Source organism: Mytilus galloprovincialis, chromosome 2 (genome assembly GCF_965363235.1).
Source record: "Mytilus galloprovincialis chromosome 2, xbMytGall1.hap1.1, whole genome shotgun sequence".
Classification (NCBI taxonomy): domain Eukaryota; kingdom Metazoa; phylum Mollusca; class Bivalvia; order Mytilida; family Mytilidae; genus Mytilus; species Mytilus galloprovincialis.
Window position 1 is genome coordinate 49,327,368 of NC_134839.1, and position 26,897 is coordinate 49,354,264.

General features: G+C 31.1%; 2 protein-coding genes across 2 annotated transcripts; both read right to left on the bottom strand.

Annotated features, from left to right (window-relative positions):
• Positions 1 to 3,115: 3,115 nt before the first annotated feature.
• Positions 3,116 to 11,148, bottom strand: LOC143063754 (oligosaccharyltransferase complex subunit ostc-B-like). Its single transcript, XM_076236116.1, has 4 exons — positions 10,967 to 11,148; positions 5,179 to 5,252; positions 4,114 to 4,331; positions 3,116 to 3,291 (listed from the first exon to the last, which is right to left on the bottom strand). The coding sequence occupies exons 1-4, from the start codon at positions 11,103 to 11,105 to the stop codon at positions 3,273 to 3,275; spliced, it is 450 nt and encodes a 149-aa protein (XP_076092231.1). The 5' UTR covers positions 11,106 to 11,148; the 3' UTR covers positions 3,116 to 3,272.
• A 5,853-nt stretch (positions 11,149 to 17,001) lies between these two features.
• LOC143062273 (carboxypeptidase B-like) lies at positions 17,002 to 21,627 on the bottom strand. Its single transcript, XM_076234015.1, has 2 exons — positions 21,555 to 21,627; positions 17,002 to 18,040 (listed from the first exon to the last, which is right to left on the bottom strand). Exon 2 carries the CDS (start codon positions 18,028 to 18,030, stop codon positions 17,056 to 17,058), a length of 975 nt encoding a protein of 324 aa, XP_076090130.1. The 5' UTR covers positions 18,031 to 18,040; positions 21,555 to 21,627; the 3' UTR covers positions 17,002 to 17,055.
• Between the last annotated feature and the right edge of the window lie 5,270 nt (positions 21,628 to 26,897).

Below are 26,897 nucleotides of genomic sequence, written 5' to 3' on the forward strand. Positions count from 1 at the left end.
CTTACATGAACAAGTGCTACATGTGGAGCACATTTGACTTACTCTCCTGGAGCACCTTAGATTACCAATATCTGGAATGACAAACCAGAAAAAAAATTCTAAACATAACAAAAAGTCTATTTTCACCAATTCTAACTACAGCAAACGAGTCTGGTGTAATTCCAGAGTTATAGAATTATATGAAAGTCAAAGTACCATAACGCTAGAAAAACATATATTGCAGATTTTTTAAAAATGCAAGTGGGTAAATACATCCATTTCAACAGTTTTGTGAAATTTTTAGCAAACTCGAGAAATGGTAGAGCAGCTCAAAAAGACATTTCAAGGTCATCATAGTCTTTAACAGTTGAAAAAAGTGTATGATGTCAAGTCTTAACGGGTCTATCTCAATCACAAGTTCTCACCATTATATATATTGTTTCTATCATTTTACTCTCCAAACACAATTGCTTTTACTAAATAGACTATTTTCATATTACAAACTTTTGACCCCAGAGTATATAATTTTTCCAATTGTTACCTTATTTGATATGACATTTTGGTGCTAGGCCAAGATTGAGCCACTAAAAGAACTAAAAGCAAGCTTACAATCAGGACAATTCTTGAGGAAAATTAACTGTGTACGTTTTTATACGACCGCAAATTTTGAAAAAATTTTCGTCGTATATTGCTATCACGTTGGCGTCGGCGTCGTCGTCCGGCGTCCGAATACTTTTAGTTTTCGCACTCTAACTTTAGTAAAAGTGAATGGAAATCTATGAAATTTTAAAACAAGGTTTATGACCACAAAAGGAAGGTTGGTATTGATTTTGGGAGTTTTGGTCCCAATATTTTAGGAATTAGGGGCCAAAAAGGGCCCAAATAAGCATTTTCTTGGTTTTCGCACTATAACTTTAGTTTAAGTTAATAGAAATCTATGAAATTTTGACACAAGGTTTATGACCACAAAAGAACGGTTGGGATTGATTTTGGGAGTTTTGGTCTCAACAGTTTAGGAATTAGGGGCCAAAAAAGGGCCCAAAAAGCATTATTCTTGGTTTTCGCACAATAACATTAGTTTAAGTAAATAGAAATCAATGAAATTTAAACACAATGTTAATGACTACAAAAGGAAGGTTGGTATTGATTTTGGGAGTTTAGGTCCCAACAGTTTAGGAATTAGGGGCCAAAAAGGGACCCAAATAAGCATTTTTCTTGGTTTTCGCACCATAACGTTAGTATAAGTAAATAGAAATCTATGAAATTTAAACACAAGGTTTATGACCATAAAAGAAAGGTTGGGTTTGATTTTGGGAGTTTTGGTCCCAACATAATAAGGGGCCCAAAGGGTCAAAAATTAAACTTTTGTTTGATTTCATCAAAATTGAATAATTGGGGTTCTTTGATATGCTGAATCTAACTGTCATGACTGTGTATGTAGATTCTTAACTTTTGGTCCCGTTTTCAAATTGGTCTACATTAAGGTCCAAAGGGTCCAAAATTAAACTTAGTTTGATTTTGACAAAAAATGAATCAGTTAGGTTCTTTGATATGCTGAATCTAAAAATGTACTTAGATTCTTGATTATTGGCCCAGTTTTCAAGTTGGTCCAAATCGGGGTCCAAAATTAAAATTTGTTTGATTTCATCAAAAATTGAATAAATGGGGTTCTTTGATATACCAAATCTAACTGTGTATGTAGATTCTTCATTTTTGGTCCTGTTTTCAAATTGGTCTACACTAAAGTCCAAAGGGTCCAAAATTAAACTTAGTCTGATTTTAACAAAAATTGAAATCTTGAAGTTCTTTGATATGCTGAATCCAAAAATGTACTTAGATTTTTTATTATGGGCCCAGTTTTCAAGGTCCAAATCAGGATCTAAAATTATTATATTAAGTATTGTGCAATAGCAAGTCTTTTCAATTGCACAGTATTGCGCAATGGCAAGAAATATCTAATTGCACAATATTGTGAAATATCAAATTTTTTTTAATTAGAGTTATCTTTCTTTGTCCAGAATAGTAAGCAAGAAATATCTAATTGCAAAATATTGTGCAATAGCAAGATTTTTTTTTAATTGGAGTTATCTTTCTTTGTCCAGAATCAACTTAAATCTTTGTTATATACAATATACAATGTATATTCACTTTTTACTACCAACTGATAAATTAAAATAATTATTACCATTCAGTGATAACAAGCAGTTTTTTTACATCTTAATATTTTATGATGTATTTAAATGAGTAGTTATTGTTGCAAACTCCATTAGAAATTTTAATTGAGATTAGTTTTGGAATAAGGGAAAGGGGGATGTGATTAAAAAAATTGGGTTCAATTTTTCTCATTTGAAATTTCATAAATAAAAAAGAAAATTTCTTCAAACATTTTTTTGAGAGGATTAATATTCAACAGCATAGTGAATTGCTCTAAGAGAAACAAAAATTTTAAGTTCATTAGAACACATTCATTCTGTGTCAGAAACCTATGCTGTGTCAACTATTTAATCACAATCCAAATTTAGAGCTGAATCCAGCTTGAATGTTGTGTCCATACTTGCCCTAACCGTTCAGGGTTCAACCTCTGCGGTCGTATAAAGCTACGCCCTGCGGAGCATCTGGTTTATAAAGGGCAAATCTCCATAGAATAAATCAAGTAACATGTTGAATAATCAGAAACTCCCAGTCAACAGTCATTATTATACCTTACATATATTTTAAACAATTCTATTGGGTGAAACGTTATCACGTGACATGGAATAATTCAGTTGTTTTTCATTCAATTGCAAGGAAGGAGGAATAACCCTTAAAATTTCCACCAGCGGTAAATAACCCTATTATTCACCGGCGAATAACCTTTCGAGTTTGTTGATTTGTTCTTAAGTTACCTCCCATGAAAATGATGTCACAGACGTAAATAAACAAAATGGCAGCGTTCACGTTACATATTCACCTTTTCAACGGGCCATAATTGTATATTAATAAGAAAATGGTCTACTACATTCCCATGAGAATCACTTTAAGTGAAGAGATGTTTTGTATTTTATGTTCTTTCCAAAAAAGACAATAGACTATCTTTTGTTTGAAAGTCAAATCCTATTCTTGTTTTATCTCTTATATTATATCTAACAAATCTTAATTCTATTAAATTTTTATTATACTAAACTAATAAATATCACAAATACTTTTTAATTTGGATACAAAATAATCATTTTTTCTTTAAAATGTCACATGATCAAATGTTTCTGCATAGCCAACAAATGTATCAAGGCTGATGGAATGCACATGGAAATCTTTTATGCCTGTAAGTATCCACTGAAATTAGAAATCAAAGACAAAATTATCAAATGTGATGATGTAACATACACAATTATCAATTGTGGTAATAGGACACCATACCCCCCTCAGACAATCATATTTCCATGTTCATTTAAAAATGAAATGTGGTTAAAAACTATTTTGGCATTTATATTTCATAGTTTACAACATAATCATGATTATGATCACATCTACTAAGTTTCAAATTGATATGACCTAACTTCATGATAAACTACATTAAATTATTCATTAAACCAAAACCTACCAGTAATATAGACCCAACAGACACACAAAATGCACAGATATGTTAAAAGATAACAATTTTTTCAGATCTTCTAGCCCTTCTGAATCACCTGAAACTACTGTAGTTGAAAGTAAGTGCTTAGTCTTTGGTTATTTTTTTTGTGTTTTGTGGACTTTTATATAAACAAGAAGATGTAATATATGATCGCCAATGAAATAACTATCCACCAGAGTTCAAATGAACTGGTTTATTTGCTATTGATGAAAGTTTGGTAGTACAAGTATTCAAATCTATATATGTTGTACATGCTGGATCATGATTCTTTTATATTTGATCATTTTTCATAATTTTCATTTGATTTCTTTTCTGCTCAATATCTTGCCTAGGGAAATAAATGCAAAAGGGTACATATGAATCTGAAAAAAATTCTCATAAATTTTTATTTCAAAAAGAAATTCTACATACTATATTCTTTTATTCCAACAGCATTCCAGCAAACATTTGTGCATGATTGTTTGTTACATAATAGATGAATATAATAATCATGATAAGACATAAATATATATCATACTTACGGTAATTTCATTCTCATGAAAACTCTCGACATGAAAAATGATATTAATATTGCTGCAAATCCAATGGATAAAAGAAGAATTCTATTTAATCTTGGCATACTTGGCTTATTAGTTTGGTCTAATACAACATAACCTAGTCCTCCTAAAGTAAATAAAAAGGCAGAAGCTAATCCTTCCATAATATACTGTCCATTTACTCTGTGTGGCATGAATGCTACCTAAAAAGAATAAAAAATATGGTTAAACATTTTTAAACATTTAATAATTGGCCGCCATAAATAAATCCTCCATACCTTTGATTGACCCCAACTACATATATATATATATAATCTCTAAATTTATATTTATCAAATTAGGTTACTGTTAGTGACTGGTATAATCCACCATTTTCTACATAAGGAAATGTCTATACCAAGTCAAGAACATGATAGTTGTTTTCCTTTCATTTGATGTGTTTGACTTTTAAAGGACTATTTGTTTTGAATTTTCCTTGAAGATAGCTATTTTTACTTTTTTACCTTTATTACAATCTTGTTCTTGTTCACGGTGTGCTTTTAAATGTTTAAGAAAGGATTCTAAAGATGCTTTTATTGAATCTTATTGTCCATATCTCTTATCAAATGTCACATTAGTATTCATATTCTTAATTATTGTTTATTTTGCATAATCATGATACATGTATGTAATTAAGGACCTCTCGACATTTTTTATGTATGTTCTATGGAAGGAATGTGCATATTATTCATTTAAAAACCTGTGTGTACATGAAATGAAAATGTGCTATTTTAATATCACTGATGTCCTCAACAAACGGACATTGACAAATCTAAGTTTATGGTATCTTCTTGTATTATTTTATAAAAGGATTTTTTCCACTGAATGTTTTGGATTTGTTCAGACTATTCAACATTGAATTAACGTTATATTCCCCTCTGAGCATCGTGCTACCTCATGTGACATACATGACATACCAATTGATTTATGCTAAGCTTTCACTTACATATAGTGGAACTATTGGTACTACAAATATGTTTAAACATACAATGTAACAAAGACTAAACTTACAGGTTTAGAGTTGCCTCTCTCATCAGTTGTTGACCCGATGCTTGGTGGTTCAACAATCACATCATAGATTATACCTGCAAAAAATTTCAATTGTTAATATTCAGTCAGGATTTTACTTCGTCAGAATTATCTCCCCATTACGCCAGTTCATTTTTTACAATCGTAGAAATGGAAGCCATTGTAGGGATGACGCGCTACCAATTTTGCTCATGGAAACCGATAAATTTATCCACATTGCACCATTACGATCCTTATATATATCAGTTGTATTTTAAAAGACAAATGTATCAACTAGCTAATGAGCATCAGTTAATGATCTTGTCTGCATTGATTCAACTTAAAACTATTGTCTGATCGGTTGTCAGGTGGAATTTTCGAAAATTCATAAACATTTAAAAAAATTCTAATTAAAAATTTCGTGGAAGGGCAGACTAGATTTTTTTAGTGTATAAAGACTATAAACCCTAGTTTTCACACACAAAAAATTTTATTTTTTCAAAGATATGCATTTTCATCATCCAACTTGAAAGACTGTCGTCAAGTACTTTCATTAAAAAATAGCTATTCGAACACACCTTCTCTGTTTTTGTGACTCATTAGATAGGTATTTCACTTGACCCATATATTTCATCTTTTAGTACTGTTATTTTTTTGTGTTATAAAGTCAATCTGTAGCTTTGATATATAAAAATAATAGAATCTGAAGCGAGACGATGTATGAAATAATCTTACTTTGTACGATATCAAGACAAAATATTCAACTCAAACACGCCCTAACATAAAAAGGTGCACTCGATTTTCTCTTTTCGATACAATTGTTACCCATTTTTAGGAATTTTTTCTTGAGTAACATAATGGAAGGGCAGACACGAAAATTTTTGAACTAATAGATTGATATGTTATAGGTCCGTGGTAATTTTTTCAAAAAAATCGGAGGTTATGCATTTTCTTCATCCAACTTGAAAGATACCCATGTCGTCGACTTGAAATCTAATTGTTCTGCTTAACTATGTACTAGATAAATTGAAAACTTATGCAAATGGTGTTTTTAAAATAAAACACCTCGTAATTGTGAGAAGAAAATTGTAATTTTCTTTGTTTCTATTAACTTTTAAAAATTTTGTCACTATACATTGTAGTAAACAATACAGTACACATTTATCGCCTTCTCTAACAAAGAGGTTCGATTCTTTTGTTCTATTTCAACCGGGTTTCCGATTGTATTTGCCTATTGTCTTAACAAAGTGTTCAATATTTTAAATGTTTTATGTAAAAACAAATGCAGACATTTTTTTCATTGATACCCATATTTCTTACACATACATGTATGTACATTCACAGTACTGCAATTTGTTGATACCTATATGCATTACACAATGTCATGTTTTCTCTGCCTGCTTATATCCTTACACTACTAGATCCATTGGATGTGTACTGATTGATATTTAAGTCTTATACATGCATTAGTTTTTATTTGTTTTGATCTGATTAGTTCAGTCTAAATAAACTGTCCTTATGAGATACTATTACACCCCTGTCCCAGTTAGGAGAGGAGTGATGGGAATATCTTCATGACAAATAACGGTCAAAATTCTTGCCCAAAGACATTAACAGTTATTTTTGTGGGTTACACTAATGACTGGACCGAATGACAGGACCGAATGACAGGACCAAATGAAAAATGCTAATAACTTTTTCGTTTTGCAAAGGATTGATCTCAAATTTGAAATATAATAAGATTTCATCATTTGATAAATAGATTTTAGAAAAAAAATTAAGAAAATTTGTAAGAAACTTTAGAAAATGAGACATGACCAACTTTGATAATGACAGGACCAACATCGAGAATGACAGGACCAAATAAAAATGCTAATAACTTTTCTATTTTTCAAAGGAATTATCTCAGATTTGAAATATAAAATGATATGTCATATTTTGAAACCAAAATGTTATAAAAAATATAGATTTTTTTCAAAAACTTTCGAAAACGTGACATGACCATCGCTGACTGACATGACCAACCTAGACAATGACAGGACCAGATGAAATTGCTAATTTCTCTTTTATTTCTCAAAATATTTTTCTGAAATTTAAAATATGATAAGATTTCATCATTTGATAAATAGATTTAAGAAAAAAAATTTAAAAAAATCGTAAGAAACATTAGAAAACGTGACATGACCAACTCTGATAATGACATGACCAACATCGACAATGACAGGACCAAATAAAAATGCTAATAACTTTTTTTATTTTTCAAAGGAATTCTCTCAGATTTGAAATATAAAATGATATGTCATATTTTGAAACATAAATGTTATAAAAAATATAGCTTTTTTTCAAAAACTTTCGAAAACGTGACATGACCATCGCTGACTGTCATGACCAACCTAGACAATGACAGGACCAGATGAAATTGCTAATTTCTCTTTTATTTCTCAAAATATTTTCTGAAATTTGAAATATGATAAGATTTCATCATTTGATAAATAGATTTAAGAAAAAAATAATAGAAAATATTTAAGAAACTTTAGAAAACGTGACATGACCAACTCTGATAATGACATGACCAACATCGACAATGACAGGACAAAATAAAAATGCTAATAACTTTTTTTATTTTTCAAAGGAATTCTCTCAGATTTGAAATATAAAATGATATGTCATATTTTGAAACATAAATGTTATAAAAAATATAGAAAATTTAAACGTGACATGACCATCGCTGACTGGCATGACCAACCGACCAGATGAAATTGCTAATTACTTTTTATTTCTTATAAATATTTTTTTTAAATTTGAGATGGAAAATAAGGGAAAAAAGCTAACTTGGGGAAAAACGTTAGGTCTGCGAACGCCCACCGCGTTATTTGAACTTTTTATTTGTATATTGTATTAAACCGAGTTGTAGAAATATTCATTTGTTGAGCTTGAGAAACTTTGTAGATTTATTAAATCTATTTCTGTGAAAGTCTATCCTCCCTGTTAGTACTACAATATGTTTATTTATCTTTGGTGTAAATATTTATCATATTAATTGATATTTCACACTTGCTATATCTTATATATGTTATATATATCATTGTAATATCTTCTCAGCAACTATGTATTTGGTTTATGAGAATAAAGATCATTCATTCATTCATTCATTCAGAATATTTTGTATATTAAGTACCGGTCATAATCTGACACGTCTGAAAACAATTATAAGGTAACAAACAAAAGGTGTGACATAAGCCATAAATAAGTTGATAAATCCAATAAAGATTGTGATGACAGTAATTAAAATCACATAATAGTTCATGTCGTTGTTTTATTAATATTTTCAGAACAGGAAATAATTATTTCCATGTATGTTTGAGTATATGCAGGGAATATATCTTGATAGTTTTCCCCTCATAATAAAAAAATAAACATTCTTTTTTTAAAGCTAAATTTCAAGTATGCCCGACCCTTCCATGCATGATTTCTTGGAAGTTTTAAATATTATCATAAAATATACTGAAGCAAACATTTTCACGGACTACTTAAAAAGGTTTGATACCTTTCCAAAGTGGCTTAAATTGGGCTTCATGATGTCAAGAAATATTATGATGATAATTCAATAAATCTTAATTTATCTATAGTTTAATGAACTATCTCTTAAACTATAAAATGATTATATGTAATAACATATAAATATTTCAAGATCTCTTTCTTAAATATAGTGTTCATTCGTGTCTTTTTGTTCTGTGACTCTCCGTCCACATACGTTTAGTAGCTAGGTCAATATTTTAAATCCCAATATAATATATTTTCCTGAATTTATAAGATATGTCTTACTAATTATGGATCAGAGTTGAACAATTTCAGTAAAATAAAAAGAAATTATGATTTTTAATCGGCCAGATCATAATCGATGTTGGTCAGGTCACACAACCGCATGCAAGCTTTCAATACGTTTTTTTTCTATATTTTTCTTATATGATGTGCGAAATGGTCTGAATTGTCATTATTTCAAATTTGAGAGGATAATTCTGACAAATGTTATGCATAATTATCATTTTTATTTGGTCCTGTCATTAATTGTCGAGGATTGTCCTGTCATTGACAATGTTAACCAGGTCACATTTCAGCAAGCTTTTTATACCTTTTTCTTATATTTATATATAAAATGGTATAGTCTTCACATATTTTAAATTTCAGAGAAATAACTGAGAAATAAAAGAGTAATTAGCAATTTTTATTTGTTCCGGTCATCGTCGAGGTTGGTCATGTCAGTCAGCGATGGTCATGTCACGTTTTTGAAAGTTTTTGAAAATAAATCTATATTTTTCATAACATAAATGTTTCAAAATTTGACATATCCTTTTATATTTCAAATCAGAGATAATTCTTTTGAAAAATAAAAAAGTTATTAACATTTTTATTTGGTCCTGTCATTGTCAAAGTTGGTCCTGTCATTATCAGAGTTGGTTATGTCACGTTTTCTAAAGTTTCTTAAATATTTTCTATTATTTTTTTCTTAAATCTATTTATCAAATGATGAAATCTTATCATATTTCAAATTTCAGAAAAATATTTTGAGAAATAAAAGAGAAATTAGCAATTTCATCTGGTCCTGTCATTGTCTAGGTTGGTCATGACAGTCAGCGATGGTCATGTCACGTTTTCGAAAGTTTTTGAAAAAAAGCTATATTTTTTATAACATTTTGGTTTCAAAATATGACATATCATTTTATATTTCAAATCTGAGAGAATTCCTTTGAAAAATAAAAAAAGTTATTAGCATTTTTATTTGGTCCTGTCATTGTCGATGTTGGTCATGTCATTATCAGAGTTGGTCATGTCACGTTTTCTAATGTTTCTTACGATTTTTTTAAATTTTTTTCTTAAATCTATTTATCAAATGATGAAATCTTATCATATTTTAAATTTCAGAAAAATATTTTGAGAAATAAAAGAGAAATTAGCAATTTCATCTGGTCCTGTCATTGTCTAGGTTGGTCATGTCAGTCAGCGATGGTCATGTCACGTTTTCGAAAGTTTTTGAAAAAAATCTATATTTTTTATAACATTTTGGTTTCAAAATATGACATATCATTTTATATTTCAAATCTGAGATAATTCCTTTGAAAAATAGAAAAGTTATTAGCATTTTTATTTGGTCCTGTCATTCTCGATGTTGGTCCTGTCATTATCAAAGTTGGTCATGTCACGTTTTCTAAAGTTTCTTACAAATTTTCTTAATTTTTTTTCTAAAATCTATTTATCAAATGATGAAATCTTATTATATTTCAAATTTGAGATCAATCCTTTGCAAAACGAAAAAGTTATTAGCATTTTTCATTTGGTCCTGTCATTCGGTCCTGTCATTCGGTCCAGTCATTAGTGTAACCCTATTTTTGTTCCTTCACGATGAAATGTACACATTCTTTTAGAAGATACATTTTTTTTACTGATTTTGAAAAATCATGCTTATTTATCTTTTTAAACAACAGTAAAGATAATTACTTGAGATCTCTGACAAATCATGATAAGGATATTTTGAGGAATCACGGTATAATTTTAAGAGTTTGGTGATAGCAAGCCCTGCCGTATAATTTCTGTAGGTGCCTGTCTATCGTCACGATCTGCAAATTAGTAATGCAATATCGGTGTTGCTGATTGTTGAAGGCCATACATTGACATATAGTTGTTAATGTCTACATCATGGGGTTACTGGTGGAGAGTGGTCTCGTTGACATCATAACACATTCTATTTGATATATATTTTGAAGTGTCAGTCAAAAAATATTTTAATTTATACCTCCTGTTACAAGGAAATAAGACACAAGGACAAAAGCAAACATGGTCATTGCTGATGGTTGTCGAAGCCATGTTGGACGCTTCAATTTCAAATTTGGACAAACCAATAATTGGTAAGGTAGAGCGTAAACTGCTTCCATGCTTTTTCGTTTGTTGATGTGGCAAACAAACCGGAAGTACAAATGCCGGCTTTTCGGTTTTGAATAAAAGAAGGAAACAAATTAAAAATGGAAAGGACCGGTACAATGTAAAACAAACTTATTTTATTTAGTAAGCAGTCATAACTGTATCAAGGATGAGAGACTATCTTTTGGAAATATAAAGGGTGGTGCAGAAATATTAAAAGAGAAGTTCAAGAATGTGTATGTCAACTCTGGGGTAACATTACTAATTTGCAGATTGTCACTTGAAAACAGATGCAAATTTTAAATTTCAAAAGGTGACATCAGTAAAAGTGAAAAAAAAATATCAATAAAGTCAATGTCAAAAAAGCAACTGGAGCAGATGGGATACCAGCAAAATTAGTTAAAGCAAGTAAATCTGTCGTTGCACCTCAGCTGACCAGTCTTATGACTGTGGACACGGGCATATTTCCAGACAAACTTAAAGAAGCCCAAGTTACACCCTTACATAAAAGGAGCGACCCACTACTGAAATCAAATTACAGACCAGTCAGTGTGTTACCTATTTTTTTAAAATTTACGAAAAGATATTTGAAATACAGTTATACGATTTCTTTGCCGGATTCCATTTTTAATCCTTATCTATGTGCTTTCCGTAGAGGACATGGATGTCAGACTACGTTGCTCAGATTACTGGAAGACTGGCGTAAAAGCTTTAGACAAAAACTTATATATAGCTGCAGTTCTTATGGATTTATCAAAAGCTTTTGACTGCTTACCTCATGAAATTTTACTAGATAAATTACTAGCATATGGTGTTTCTCCACATTCAGTATCTTTATTAAAATCATATCTTTCTGATAGAAAACAGCAAATTAAAGTAAACGGTGTTCCTAGTAGCTGGGTTTACATCCAAAAAAGGGTACCCCAAGGTTCTATATTGGGTCCCCTTTTATTTAATATCTTCATAAATGATATTTTTTTTATTTTGTTAAATATAGTACATTATATAATTATGCGGACGACAATACTCTGTCTTTTAGTAGTCTGGATTATGACCATCTCATATCTATATTAGAATCTGAATCTCAAGTGCTTATTGATTTGTTCAAAGAAAATAAAATGCAGGCAAATCCTGATAAATTTCGAGTTATTGCTGTAGGGAAAAGAACCTTTGCAAAAAATCCATACAGTAATATTTTGGAAATACCACAGGTAAGAACTAACTCATACGGAAAAAAATCTTTTAGTTTTGCTGCTGCTTCTTTATGGAATAGCTTACCAGACCATTTCAGGACTGTTAAGAGCTTCTCACATTTAAGAGTCTTGTTCGGTCGTGGAGTGGAACAGAATGTTTTTGCTCTGTCTGTAGATAATTTGTGTTACAATATTTATGCTTTTTATGCTGCATTAACAGCTTGCATTGCAGCTGAAATTTTGTTTTTTACATTTTAAAATTTGAAAGATTTGAAATTTTTACTTTATAAATCATAAATTTTTAAAAAATAATTTTTAAACTGCAAATTAAAAAAAAAAAATTAGTGCTTCATATATAGGTTTTGGTATTTTGCAAGATACATGGATATGCTATTTGCTTAGAGTTAATTTTGGTGCTGCTTTTTATTATTTATTGCATGCTGCATGCTTTGTTTTATTTGTTTTTGCGTGTTTTTATATTCGATGAAAAGCTCATTAGAGCTTATGTTTTTATTGTTTGTCAATATGCCGAATCCGAATAAAGTTTTACGTACTTACTTACTTACTTTGGGGCTATATTGTCCCAGGTCAACTTGTTTTTTTTTCTCAAATAGAACGAATTATGAAGAACATTTATATATTTTCTTAATAAAGTTTAAAAACACAAAACACGAAAAATGAGATTCGAATTTTACAGAAAGTTTTAAAAAATCTATCCAATTATATATTTATAACAGGATGATAATTCATAATTCCACCCCTTTTCAATTTTCAATCTGCAGCCGTTAGCTTTTTCAAAAGTTATTTGATCTTATTATATTGAAGTAAATATATAACAGAAATGTTTGTATATTTTTTGAGAAACATTACGGAAGAAGCCTTAGGGATGATTTCAGTTTACATATCTAAAACCTCTTATTTTAAGTAACAAACTAACAGTAGCACCTGCAGATTGGCCGGCCGTTTATAACGATATTCCGGGGGTTTCATTTCGTATCAGGATTTTCTTTGTCATATACAAGGATGTTGCTTGTAAGGAAAGTATATTGAATCGGGATAATCCACTAAAAAGAGCTACACAACAAACACTAAGCAGGGGCGGATCCAGGATTTTGGAAGGGGGGTGAATTTTTTAAAGTTCGCCGGGCGGAGCGAGGCTAAAAAAATTTGGGGTCTTTTTTGGGTATAAAAACATAAAATATGTGTAATATGCACTTTTTTAACAGTTCCTGGCGTGGGGCATGTATATTTTATAGTTGCTGTAAAGTATAAGGGTTTGACATTTTCGATGCTGTATTCTCTCTATTAATTGTCTGTCATAAAATGATAGTATGGATCCAAAGCTATGTACTGATAAATGTGATGTGGGACTTGTCAGTAAAAAATAGACAGTGAAAATTCTCGCTGTTTTGTTGTAAGTTTAGTTATCATAACCTCACAGATTTCTTGTTGTAAACATGACATACGCCGGGCTATTCAATAAAACTTACAATACGACCAACACCAGTTTAAAAAGACAAACAAGCAAATTTTATCCAAATTTAAGATAAATGAGGGTTTCCAAATTAACCAAAAGCTACGAATGGGGGGCTGAAATGACAACGAATTTATGAATGACGGTCGACAAATTGAGACATAAAAGCCACACCCAGCAGGCAGGTTGCAGTCTGGTCTTGAAAAAAGTATTTAATATATCAGTTCGGTGAAACAGACTTGTTTGGCTTTATAACGATTTTGATATGAGCGTCACTGATGAGTCTTAAGTGGACGAAACGCGCGTCTGGCGTACTAAATTATAATCCTGGTACTTTTGATAACTAATTAGATAATTTGCCCACATTTTGTTTTTTAAATGTACTATCTTTCACACAAATAAACTTACAAATATGTATACAATCAGATTTATTGAAGTGAAATAAAGTAATTGACGCACAGTATTTTTTTTTATTTCAGTTTTGAAATACATTTAATGATTTATTATTTTTTGTAATTGTGTTTGGTAAATTGTGCAGGCTATTTAAAGTACTTCTAGTGATGAGAATGTAAATGACTTTTTTTTTGGGGGGGGGGGGGGGGGGTAACACATGACAATTTAATTTTACGTTAACATATTTCTGTTGGTGTATCATCAATTGTCAATATAATGGAATTTAATGCGACTGTCATACAAGTGAGACTGAGGTTTAGGTAGCTATAAAATCAGGCTTAATCCACCATTTTCTACCAAGTCAGGAATATGACAGTTGTTATCCATTGATGATTCGTTTGATGTGTTTGAGCTTTCGATTTTGCCATTTGATAAGGGACTTTTTGTTTTGAATTTTCCGCGGAGTTCAGTATTTTTGTGATTTTACTTTTCACATGACTAAATGTTGCAAATCTACATCCGACATAATGTGTGTGTGTGTGTGTGTATGTGTGTGTCATATAACATAATACATGAACACAGTTCTTTATATTTGGTTAACCTGATAGAGAGTTCTTTGTCAAATATGCACACAGACCAAGGAGAGCAGTGGCGTAGCTTGCATGTATGCTCAGATGCTCAAGCATCCACATCATTTTGACAAAAAAAAAATAGCAGCAGTTTAACTCGGAAGTGTCCAAATGTAACAAGGCTGAGGATATGGGGATAACGTCCAGTCATTTTCGAAGCAGCATGCCCGGTCTTTCATTTAGGATAGATCTAATTTAGTTTATGTAAACAAGATAGTTGAATCGCAATATAGTGTTTGAAGTTAACATTTGTTCGTAAAAAAAGGTCATCGGCTAAGGCAAGCGAAGAGGACTGATACGCAGACCTGTGGACATGTTTCATCTGAAATTGAACCTAGTGGAGTGATGGCTTCTCATTTGACTATATAGCAACTGACAACTAAAACATCTCATCCTGATATCGTTTCTTGTGATATGGTAAACGACGTGATAAAAAAATCAATTTGTAATAGATCGTGATAAGGTCTAGGCTTCTGAATTTCCGTTTATATCTGGGTTCAAATACTAATTTTATTTTCAATCAGTAAAGAACAACGATCCAATGTTCCCCGCCATGCACAATTACATGTCATATTTTATCTATATCAAAGGGCAAGGAAAAAGAGAATCACTTTTTTTCTTTATCTTTTTTTATTTTCAATATCTTAAGAGAAATAAATGCATCACAGGAAATGAAATTCATTACAATTTATATTTCAAAGGGTCATAACTGGTTAAAATATTTGATTACGACTTATTTTCAAAATTGTCAAAGACATTGCTGATGTATGAGTTTCACTTAATCTGACAAGAATTGTACACATGAGAGTGCTACAATGTAACAAGACCGGCGATCGGATGTCCGGTATTTTTATGTCTCCTGCAACGCGTTTAGCTCAGTAATCAAAAATCAAAAACCCAAGGTTGTAGACTCAAATTCCTTGGAAGAGAAAGCACTTCAGTCCTATATTACGAAGTTCCTAAATTATACAGAAGTGCCGCTGTAATGGGGTCCGTTTTTGATACATTGTATGTCAAAAATGAGATTGGGTTCGAAAACTTTACATCAAATGTTTATGAATTGAATGATGATAGTTTCGAGGAAACAATAAAATTTGGTTAACAATAAAAATATATGAACTAGTGCCCGAGGGTATTTTGAATTTAAACAAAAATCTAACTAGTGTCGGATTCTGGGGGAGTACATGCGCTTAAATAAAAAAAAAATCTGCATAAAAAGGTCCAAAATATTTTTCAACATCCACATCATTTCAACCCTGGCTACGCCACTGGAGAGCGTCACATACTCTTTAGAGTCTCTACTTTTCGTTCCCACATAAGGTGCTAAATAAACTATGGATGGAAAAATAATTGAGATTATCATGTTCCCCTATTCAAATAATTGTAGTGAATTGTTTCGATTAATAACTGGACAACAACACTTAGTGATATAAACCATGACTAGACCATATTAAATGAAACTTAGATGTACATTTATACTGCACTCGTTCTATTTGAGCAGTCAAAATACGTTGACTGTATATTTCTATGTCATATACAGTCACTGACCCGATATCACTTTTCCTCATGAATATTTAAATAGAAGTTGCCGGAATAATATTTAATTATTCATACGACCTCTTCAACCTGTTCTTGTTTCCAATGCATACAACGATGCGTGGATCCGGAACGACTCAACCTTGTTTATTTTGCAATTATTGGAAAAACATATTTCATTTGTTAATATTTTTAGTTTGCAACCTATAAATCATTATGTTTTATGTTTATGATTGATATTTTAGTCCATACTCAAACGATTTCGTTCACCATCGAGTGTGAGTTTCAACAGGTGAATGTACATTTCATTTTGTTGTATATTTCTCCGCGAGCATGATATGAGGACTTTTTATAGGGGATTTCCCCCAATATTTAGATCAAATAAATAACCTTAACGCATTAAACAACAATTGAAAAAGCCTCGCATTTCCCCGTTTCTAAGCCTCATCATTATATCGTTGATATGTCAAGTCAAAGCACTATTATTGTCTATATACGTAGTTCCTGCAATGTCTTGAAAAAATTCCATGTGCACATGTTTGTCTGTACTCAGAGTAAATTTCGTGATGTAAACCCGCCCATAATTTTCAAATTTTTTTGATCAACCGTAAGGGATCCGGACATAACATCTATTTGTTAATGTTTTTTTTCAGCTCCACATTAAATGAATAAAGAGAACACAAGATTTACGTACTAAATTTATTTAACAGATACAATTTAATATTTTCGTCTTCACTATCTACACCATTTCGACACAGACACAGTCTGCCCAAGCAATTACAGCATCTGTTGTTTCTTCGCAAGTTGGAATAATTTGATTTTCGGGTAAAAGATGTCCAAATGTCCCGTTGTCTCGCAACAAAACTTCGAACGGAAACTTTATTCCTGCTGCTTTTGCATAATCTGACGAAATACCACCTAATGTAGCTCTCTGTGAAGTTTGTCTCCAATTGTACACAACTTCATGCCGAGCTGTCGCGGCTAATGCTGCGGTTTTAGCACATTTATCTAGTGTTGATTTATCAGGTACTGGATCTGTCGTAAATCCCCAAGGGTATATCCACAGTTGGCCAAAACTTTGTATACTTAGATAACCAATAAAAGCCCTTTTTAACATTAGTCTGCTCTCTGCCTGACTTTCTAGTTCACTGAAAGGGGCCGGACCTGAATACAGCTCATTGCATGGATTGCTAGAACCGCCGTTTTCCGGATTCCAACCAATTCCATAATTTCTATTCAAGTCAGTGCCTATGCATGTTTCATTAAACGGATTTCTGTTTTTTCTCCAAAGACGCTCTAAATTATTGGCATATACATAACCATCTGGATTTAAGACCGGTATTAAGTACCAGTCGAATTTTTTGACAAGGTAAAATCCTGCTTGGGTAGTTTTTAGGAAATTGAGAAAGTACAAAACAAATGCATGTGAAATAAAATCCCGAGGATGAATTCCACCATCAACTAGAATAGCTTTTTTCGATTTTCCCTTACAACTCCCACATTGCGTCTTCTGCCTTGTAACTATCTTCACCATGTAAATGTTTCTCTTCTCGAATGTTTTACCGATGATCTCAACGTTAGACGTAACCTTGCCTTGGTAATTCGAATTAAACGTTGCCAGGTATTTTTCTATTTTATCTAATGTATTGTACTTGTTAAAATCAAAGGCAAAGCATATTTGCAGCAAGAATGCGACAAAAAATATTTGGTTCATCTTTCGAATTCTGGAATTATAAAATCACAAAAACAAGCCTCAATTTCTGATAAAACATATTTTTAAAATGTATTAAAATCATAAAATAGTTAACTTATATCGCATAACGCATTTAGATAACTTTTAACACCCAATAAAATCGTTAGTTCCCTACATGATACTGATAGCTTTTTCAATAGTTATCAAAGGTACTAGGCTTACCAGGTTTATAATTTAGTACGCCAGACTCATCAGTGACACTCAGATCAACATAGTTAGAAAGCCAAATAAGCATAAAGTTGAAGAGCATTGAGGACCCAAATTCCTAAACGTTGTGCTAAATACGACTTAAGTAATATGTGCTTGGGAAAAGAACATCCGTAGTATTTCGAATTATTCATACTTTTGCAAACAGGTAATTTGTAAAAATGACCATATAATTGACATTTATGTCAACACATCAAGCCTGATACCTCTTATCCCAGACGATCTTTCAGGACTTGCATTATCATGACTATATACCGGGAAGTTATTGCAAGAAACGTTCCAAATGGTAAAGTTTAAGTCATGCTTTCGAAAAGTTTATAGACGACCCCATGAATCGGTTGACCGTTATGAAGAATCATTGTCCCAAATGATCACGTACATTGTTTATGTTTTACTGATCGTATCTTTAATTCCATTTTCGCTATTTATTGTGACATTCTTTCAGTATCATCTGAGTTCATTCCTGTTGCTATATCTCTAGCTTTCTATGATGTGTTTTGTAGACGTTTGTTTTTGTCATTCCGTATAGTTTTTTACTATGGTGTGCACAGTTTTCTTTGGTTTATATTACATCCTCTGTACGACAATTTTAGACATTAGTTCTATGTATCGTAAAAAAAAATTAACCTAAGAATATCCATCTTTTGTATCAAATTGCTGCACAATTTATAAATGTTAAATCAGCTTGTCAAGCAATGCTGTTTTCATACGTAAATAACAATATGTTTCTTCCAGAAGGACATCAATTAAAGATGCCTTCCTACTGTTAACAGGTGTCAAACCATCATTTACAAGGTAAAGTACGATTATTCCTTTGTATTGTAACATGTTCAGCTTAGTACAAGTATAAAAACAAGAAGCTGTATTTGCATTGTCAACGAGACAACTATCCATCAAGTCCAAATTGACAAGTACAAGTTTAACGTTTTGGCTATGCTGTTGGTTAACATATTTAAATTTTATTTGTTTTTGTGGTAAATTGTGAATAATTTGTTTGGCTAGCCACAAAACCAGGTTCAACCCACCATTTGTTTCTTAAAATGTCCTGTACCAAGTCAGGAAAATGGCAGTTGTTATCTTATAGTTCGTTTCTGTGTGTGTTGCATTGTCGTTTGTTTTTTGTCCACATCAGTGGTTCTGCTGTTTTGTTGTTTTCATCTTATGATGTGTTACCCTCGGATTTAGTTTGTAACCAGGATTTGTTTTTGTCTCAATCGATTTATGACTTTCGAACACCGGTGTACTACTGTTGCCTTTATTTATCTGTTAAAAAATCTGAAGGCACCCATACGATACTTTTTTCCATTTATTGCTTGTTTTCAATTTGATAAGCAATTATAATGACATTGTGTGATGTACACATTTAAAAGGATAATTCTTGGTCGACAATCAAATTTTCTTAATCAAATTTCAAAAAAGCTCTGCCCCGAAATCACAGTTCATATGTATTTTGAATGTTTGAATTATATACACTTGTTATATGTCTAAAATTTTATCAACAATTTGAATAAAGAAGGAGAAAGTAAATTCTTCTTTTGGCTAGTTATAACATATGGTGCATTAATGACCAGATTTAATGACCATACCAACGAAGTGTATCGGTTTGTTTGCATGATATTTCTCAATGCCTTTTAAATACGAACAACTCAAATTGTGGGGTAAAACTTAAAATAACTATTATAAGAATGATAAATAAAGATATTAAGGTGGTATGGGAGTCTAAAATAAAAATGATAGAATTTGTTCATACTTCGCCAAAATGTTGTATCTATTGATACATGTTGAAAAATATAATAAAAATGATAGGTCACCGCGCATTTTCTCAAGCTACAGGATGGGACAAAATGACACATTTTGTATGGATTATACAGGAAAAAACACCATTTTGTGATTAGAAACTAAACAAAATGATAGAATTGTTAAATACTTCAGGAAAAGATAGCTTTCAGACACTGCTTTGAGAATATCAAAAGAAAAGATAGGGTCACCGTAGGTTTTTTCCGGCTAAAATACAAAATAGGAAAATTCCATACAGAATCCTTCAGAAAATGCACTTTTTTAGAGTTACCTCCCCTTAAAATGCCAATTTAAAAAAAAAAAAAAAACAACCAAAAATAATTAACATTTGCTAAAATATCAATATTTAGAAGTTATATTCTTATAAATTGGTACTTTTAAATGAAAATGTACATTAAACATCTGCATTCCTGCATCAAATTTTGCTAACTTGATAGAAAATCTGGACCTTTGATTCTCTGTTTTTTACAATCCAAGATGGAGGAAGACACCCATACCACCTTAAATGAAAATAGCACTTTAAACACTTGTTGTTTCCTTCGAAATATATGCGGTTTTCAACGATTGACCAGTATCAAACTGTAAGCTCTTAATTCATTGGGGCGTAAAAAGTAGACTGTCTCATTCTCGAAGGATACAATATCACAGTTTTAATTCTTTTCACAGTTTTAAATCTTTTTTTATCTGGAACATTGTTCTGGCCAAAAAGAATAAGCTGACTCGTAACCTTTCTTGAACCCCCAATAAATCCCGGTATAAACAAATTTTGCTTGATAGTTACCAGCGTTCTGACACGTAAATTCATTTTACCGAAACAACTAAACACTGCCATTAACAGCAAATTTATAATAATTGAATAAAATGAAAGGCATCGTACTTTTTCTGTAACGAATTGCAGAAAAAAAACACACATAAAATTGATACAGAAAACTCAAAATAACTCCTTTATCACTGTATTACTAAGTTATGCTTGATAAACTATATCATATCATATCAATAGCATTTTGTTAAAATAGATGACTAGATTTTGTTTTAGACTAATGTGACTAAAGTGGACATTTTTTCATGCGACACTCAATTCCTTTAAATTCATCGTCTTGAATAAAATTCATAAAAAGGGTTTTATATATTACATCGCTAGAAGTTAAGCTTTATTCTGATGTATGTTATGATAATAGAAATAATTATAATTATAAAAAATACGGCTGTCAAATTAATAACGAAACATATAAACACTCGGCCAAGATACTTTAATTTAAAACTAAGTACAAATGTGTAAAGCGAAATTTCATTTCGAAGGGTTACACTGCAATTACATTTGAAAACATACAGGAATTTCTTTATGTAGAATGAGTGGATTAATCCTTGTTTTATAGCTAGCCAAACCTTTCACTAGTATGACAGTCGCATATGAAATGTTCTTTTGTAGTTGCATGAATTCAATTTTCATTGTAACATTTCTTATCTGATATTTAACTTACCTGTTGAGATATTGTTGTATTTTCCTTAGTTAGATATTATTAATGTGTTTTACAAATCGACATGACTTCGTAATCACATGATTATAAATTGCATTACATAACAACTTCATATGTGACATCTGTCATAAAAACACTTATGTGCAGCATAAGTGACCTTTTGGTAAAATGAAAGATTGTAATTTTTTATTGTATTCAGTCTTGTGATGTTTTTTTTAAATTTTAGAAATATGTAGAAAATAGTTTTATGTATGGTACATATGTGCTTATCTGACTTGAAACTCATTGGAATTTTGTAATTGACAAGGGGACGCTACTTCAAGCACATGTTTAAATATACAGCATCTTTTCCAAATAGCTGCCGAAGGAAGAACACGTACAGAAATTTGGTGAAACTCAATTTCATAAAATATTTTAATCCCCTCCCCTTCCCCTTCTTCCACCTTGAAAAGAGGTTCTTTAAATGTTGAATTAAAGGTGACAAAAAGAGCGGTATCTGCGGCGGTATTTGCTCCTAAAAGTTGAAATGTTACACTATTATTAACAAATGTATAGTAAAGGGGGGATAACTCGAAATTGATTGACTTTTCAAAAAATTCAATTTTAACAATTGATGACATTTGTCTTTTCATTTATTACATAATATGCTCATTGGTTCAGACTGTAATGAAAGTATTGTATATTTAAATTCACAATTGGTTCTTATTATTGTAGTGTATGCAAATTTTATACATGTATCTTTTGATATAATTGATTTTGAAACATAAACTAACACATCTGCGGCCTACATCATCATAACATGTGTTAGTTTTTATTTTGACTTTAGTGGACCATAAAATCCATATTTTCTTTTAACTTGATATAAAATATATTCTAAATCTTAAGCTAGTAGTATACCAAAACAAATATCTGTATCTGCATTTTGGAATAGCAATTTCTAATATACTGATACTATAAAAACAGGGAATTTTATTGATTTGAATTTTTTATCTGAGCGTCACTGAACTGAGCGTCACTGTGTCTTATGTAGATGAAACGCGTGACTGCCGTATCAAATAATAAACCTGGTATCTTTGATAACTATAAGCATGTCATAATGTATTATTGGACTGTTTATTTGTGTATTTCTCTGTCCTGAATGTTCTTGCATTTGTACTGTAGTCTTGTCATATAATGTTGTCCTTTTAGTGAAATATTTAACATTGCCATAATAGCGCGAGGTTTGGCTAGTCACGAAACCAGGTTCAACCCACCATTTTTTCTTAAAATGTCCTGTTCCAAGTCAGACATATGGCAGTTGTTATCTTATAGTTCGTTTCTGTGTGTGTGTTTTTTGTTGCACTTTGATGTTTCTGTTGTTTCGTTGTTTTCCTCTTATAGTTGGTGTATTTCCCATGGTTTTAGTTTGAATCCCAGATTTGTTTGCTCTCGACCAATTTATGACTTTCGAACAGCGGTATACTACTGTTACCTTTATTTATCGTATAAAAATCAATTTATTTTAACATTTACATTTACATTTTCAATGAAAATTGTTTTTCAACAACATTATTAGCACAGTGACGTCGTATCTAATAACGTGAGTGTGTATCGGCCACTTCGTGAATCTGTTTTAATATTATTGATATAGACAATATCTGAAAAAGAATAATTTCCCTGTTCCATCTTTCACCAGCATTTTTTTTATATTCGGGCATCTTTTCGTTAAATTTTAAGTTTTAGTATTAACTAGAGTATATAATGAACCAACTTTTGCCAATTAAACACTCTATCTTATATTTTTCTTAATAAAATATTATAATTTAAGTGTCCCCCCCCCCAAAAAAAAAAAAAATAATTAAAAAAAATAATAAAAAATGGTCTTTTGTGACACATTGACTTTTGTGTTAAATTTTCACTTCTGTTTAACAAAACTCAATTTTGTCTACACAAAAAAAAAAACCCACAAAATTGAATTTTGTGACAAAATATCAGTTTTGTATGCAAATTAGTTCACAGAATCCAAACTAAACTAATTTGCATACAAACTTGACTTTTGTCGCCCTATTTTTAAAATTATGTAACAAAAGTAAAGTCTGTGTTACAAAAATGAATTTTTTTAAGAGCTCAAGTCCATAAAGCTTCAAAGTGGATAAGACTGTCCACAATATATGATCAATTTATTCAATATGGTTGGTCTGGATCACTTTTATAACTCGAACGTCAACTCTAATATATTTAAACAGTTTCTTGGAAGTTTTGCCCGGAGAAGGCAATATCAAGTAATAAATGATAAAAGCAGTCTAGATTTTTTCCTAAACATTTAATTTTGCACAAGGAAGGCAACCATACCTGACGAGTCTGCAAGACTAAAATTGTTAATACGAACAAATTGTTTACCTGTAAACAAAGTCTTGTATAGGATGAATCTTAGCGAGAGTCCCACTTGCCAAATGTGTTTATGTAAAATCTGACGAGCCTATTGAACATTTCCTATTAGAGTGTTCTGGCTTCTCCTCGTCCGTAATAAATACATAACTGATATAAATGAATACATAAGTTTTACTTTCCCGGGCATCTGCTTCACAGAGTTATAGTCCTACGATAAAATACAAATACTGGTTGGTGATTGCTTTCATCAGGTTGATCCCTACATTAGTAAAACATATTTTGGACAGTTTAAGTAAAAAGATGTTCCGTGAAATGTACTCTAAGAGACAATTGGTTTTGGAACCTAAACTTTAAATGTTATTTTTTTACGTAATTTAGTTCATTTTTTTAATGCTGTACATGATTTTATTTTTCTCATGCAATTGTTATGTAAAGATGATGTCTTATTTTACAATGTACCATTTATTTTCATATGCGTAAATATCATCGTTAAACTGGACATTTTCATTTTTAGCACACAAAATACCATTGAAATGCTGAAAGACACATTTATTATGTTTCAGTTACTATTATCCGATAAGGAAATTACGATTATCACAGAAGAAAAATGCCATAGAGTTACGATTATCATTCCGAATTTTTCAACGGCACAACGCAATTTTCAAAGCGCTTAGATGATTCCAGTGCACCGTTACGATTCAAATATGATGTAATGGTAGAGAAAACCTTGCAGCTGAGTAACTATTGTTAAAAACATGCTACATTTGAGAACAAGAGGCTCTCAAGAGCCTGAATCGCTCACCTGGTAAACAATGCCTTATTGAACATATTGAACCATGCCAGGCAAACATGTACAGCTAACAATTCTTCAATATTACAAATATATATGACTTACTGTTTATAAATAAAGAAAATGAGACCAAAACACAAACACTTAAAACTTAGCAATGGACTGTGAAAATGAGGTCAAGTTCAAATAAAACCTGCGTAACCGACATATAGATCATAAAATATTTTCATACACCAAATATAGTTGACCTAATGCATAAAGTATTAAAAAAATAGACCAAAATAGAAAATAAAACACAAACTTTATTTTATACATCCTACTGATCATTCAGTTGAAGTTTGGTTGAATTTGGTTGAGTAGTTTTAGAGGAGAAGATTTTTTAAAGTTAGCAAAGATGATGAACAAATTGTGAAAAAATTGTCATTAAAGGACAATAACCCCTTAAGGGGTCAATTGACAATTTTGGTCATATTTAACTTATTTGTAGATCTTACTTTGCTGATCATTTTTGCTGTTTACAGTTTATCTTTATCTATAATGATATTCAAGATAATGACCAAAAACTGCAAAATTTCCTTAAAATTACCAATTAAGTGGCAGCAACCCAACAATGGTTTGTTTGATTCGTCTGAAAATTTCAGGGCTGATAGATCTTGACCTAATGAACATTTTTACCCCATGTCAGATTTGCTCTAAATGCTTTCGTTTTTGAGATATAAGCCAAAAACTGCATTTGACCCCTATTTTCTATTTAAAGTAAGGGCGGCCATGTTTTTTGACGGATCAAAAATCGAAGCACACACTTTGTGCAGGATAATCTAAGGAACTATCATGCTAAGTTTCATCCAAATCCATTCAGTAGTTTCAGAGGAGAAGATTTTTTAAAGTTAGCAAATATGATGAACAAATTGTGAAAAATTGTCATTAAAGGACATTTACCCCTTAAGGGGTCAATTGACAATTTTGGTCATATTAACCTATTTGTAGATCTTACTTTGCTGATCATTTTTGCTGTTTACAGTTTATCTTCATCTATAATAATATTCAAGATAATGACCAAAAACTGCAAAATTTCCTTAAAATTACCAATTAAGTGGCAGCAACCCAACAATAGTTTGTTTGATTCATCTGAAAATTTCTGGGCTGATAGATCTTGACCTAATGAACATTTTTACACCTGTCAGATTTGCTCTAAATGCTTCCGTTTTTGAGATATAAGCCAAAAACTGCATTTGACCCCTATGTTCTATTTTAAGTAACGGCGGCCATGTTTTTGACGGATCAAAAATCGAAGCACACACTTTGTGCAGGATAATCTAAGGAACAATCATTTTAAGTTTCATTCAAATCCATTCAGTAGTTTCAGAGGAGAAGATGTTTGAAAAATTGTTAACGACGATGACGACGACGACGACGACGGACGCCAAGTGATGAGAAAATGACTATAAAGATTTTCCGTCGCCATATTGGAATAGTCGTAATTCCAGTTACGATTATCTCTTTAATACCAGTGAATGTATGATCTTCGATTTGTTCTATTTAAATACCGGTTCTAAAGACATTTTTGTTGTTGATTTTCCTATTGACAAAAATTAGACTTTTTACATATAATTTATTCACATTTATTTTCTTTGAGGGAAATGATATGAATACAGAAAAAATCCAATTGGCACATACTTCTAGTGAAAGCAAATTTCTTTCGGCTTTCAGTAATCAATTTCCCCATGTAAGAAAATTGTGTGTATTTTTTAGCTGACCATACCATGACTATTCATAACCTCAATTTTTCGAAATAAAAGAATTGTACTGATTTTGTAAGGAACACAACTATAATAAGTTTTATTAACTGTTCGAATTTAGATTCGTCTCAGTTGATAACGAGTTTAAAGAATTATAAATATTTATATGTAAAACGCATTTGTAAGGAATATTATTAATTATTAAAACGGTTAGTTAGTTAAAGCATTTTTTGTTGGAAGGGGGGACCTCGTCATACTGTCTATGTTCTAGAATTTGAAGAAAATCTTCATTATCCCTAATGATTTAACGAAGGGATCTCAAATTTGATACCAACCCAAGGGTTAACGATATTTAAATGGTTTATATATTTAAGAACGTTAGGCACTACGTGTAATTTGTTTCTATTCTTTATAACAATCTTTAACACATAAGACAGCAATCAATCA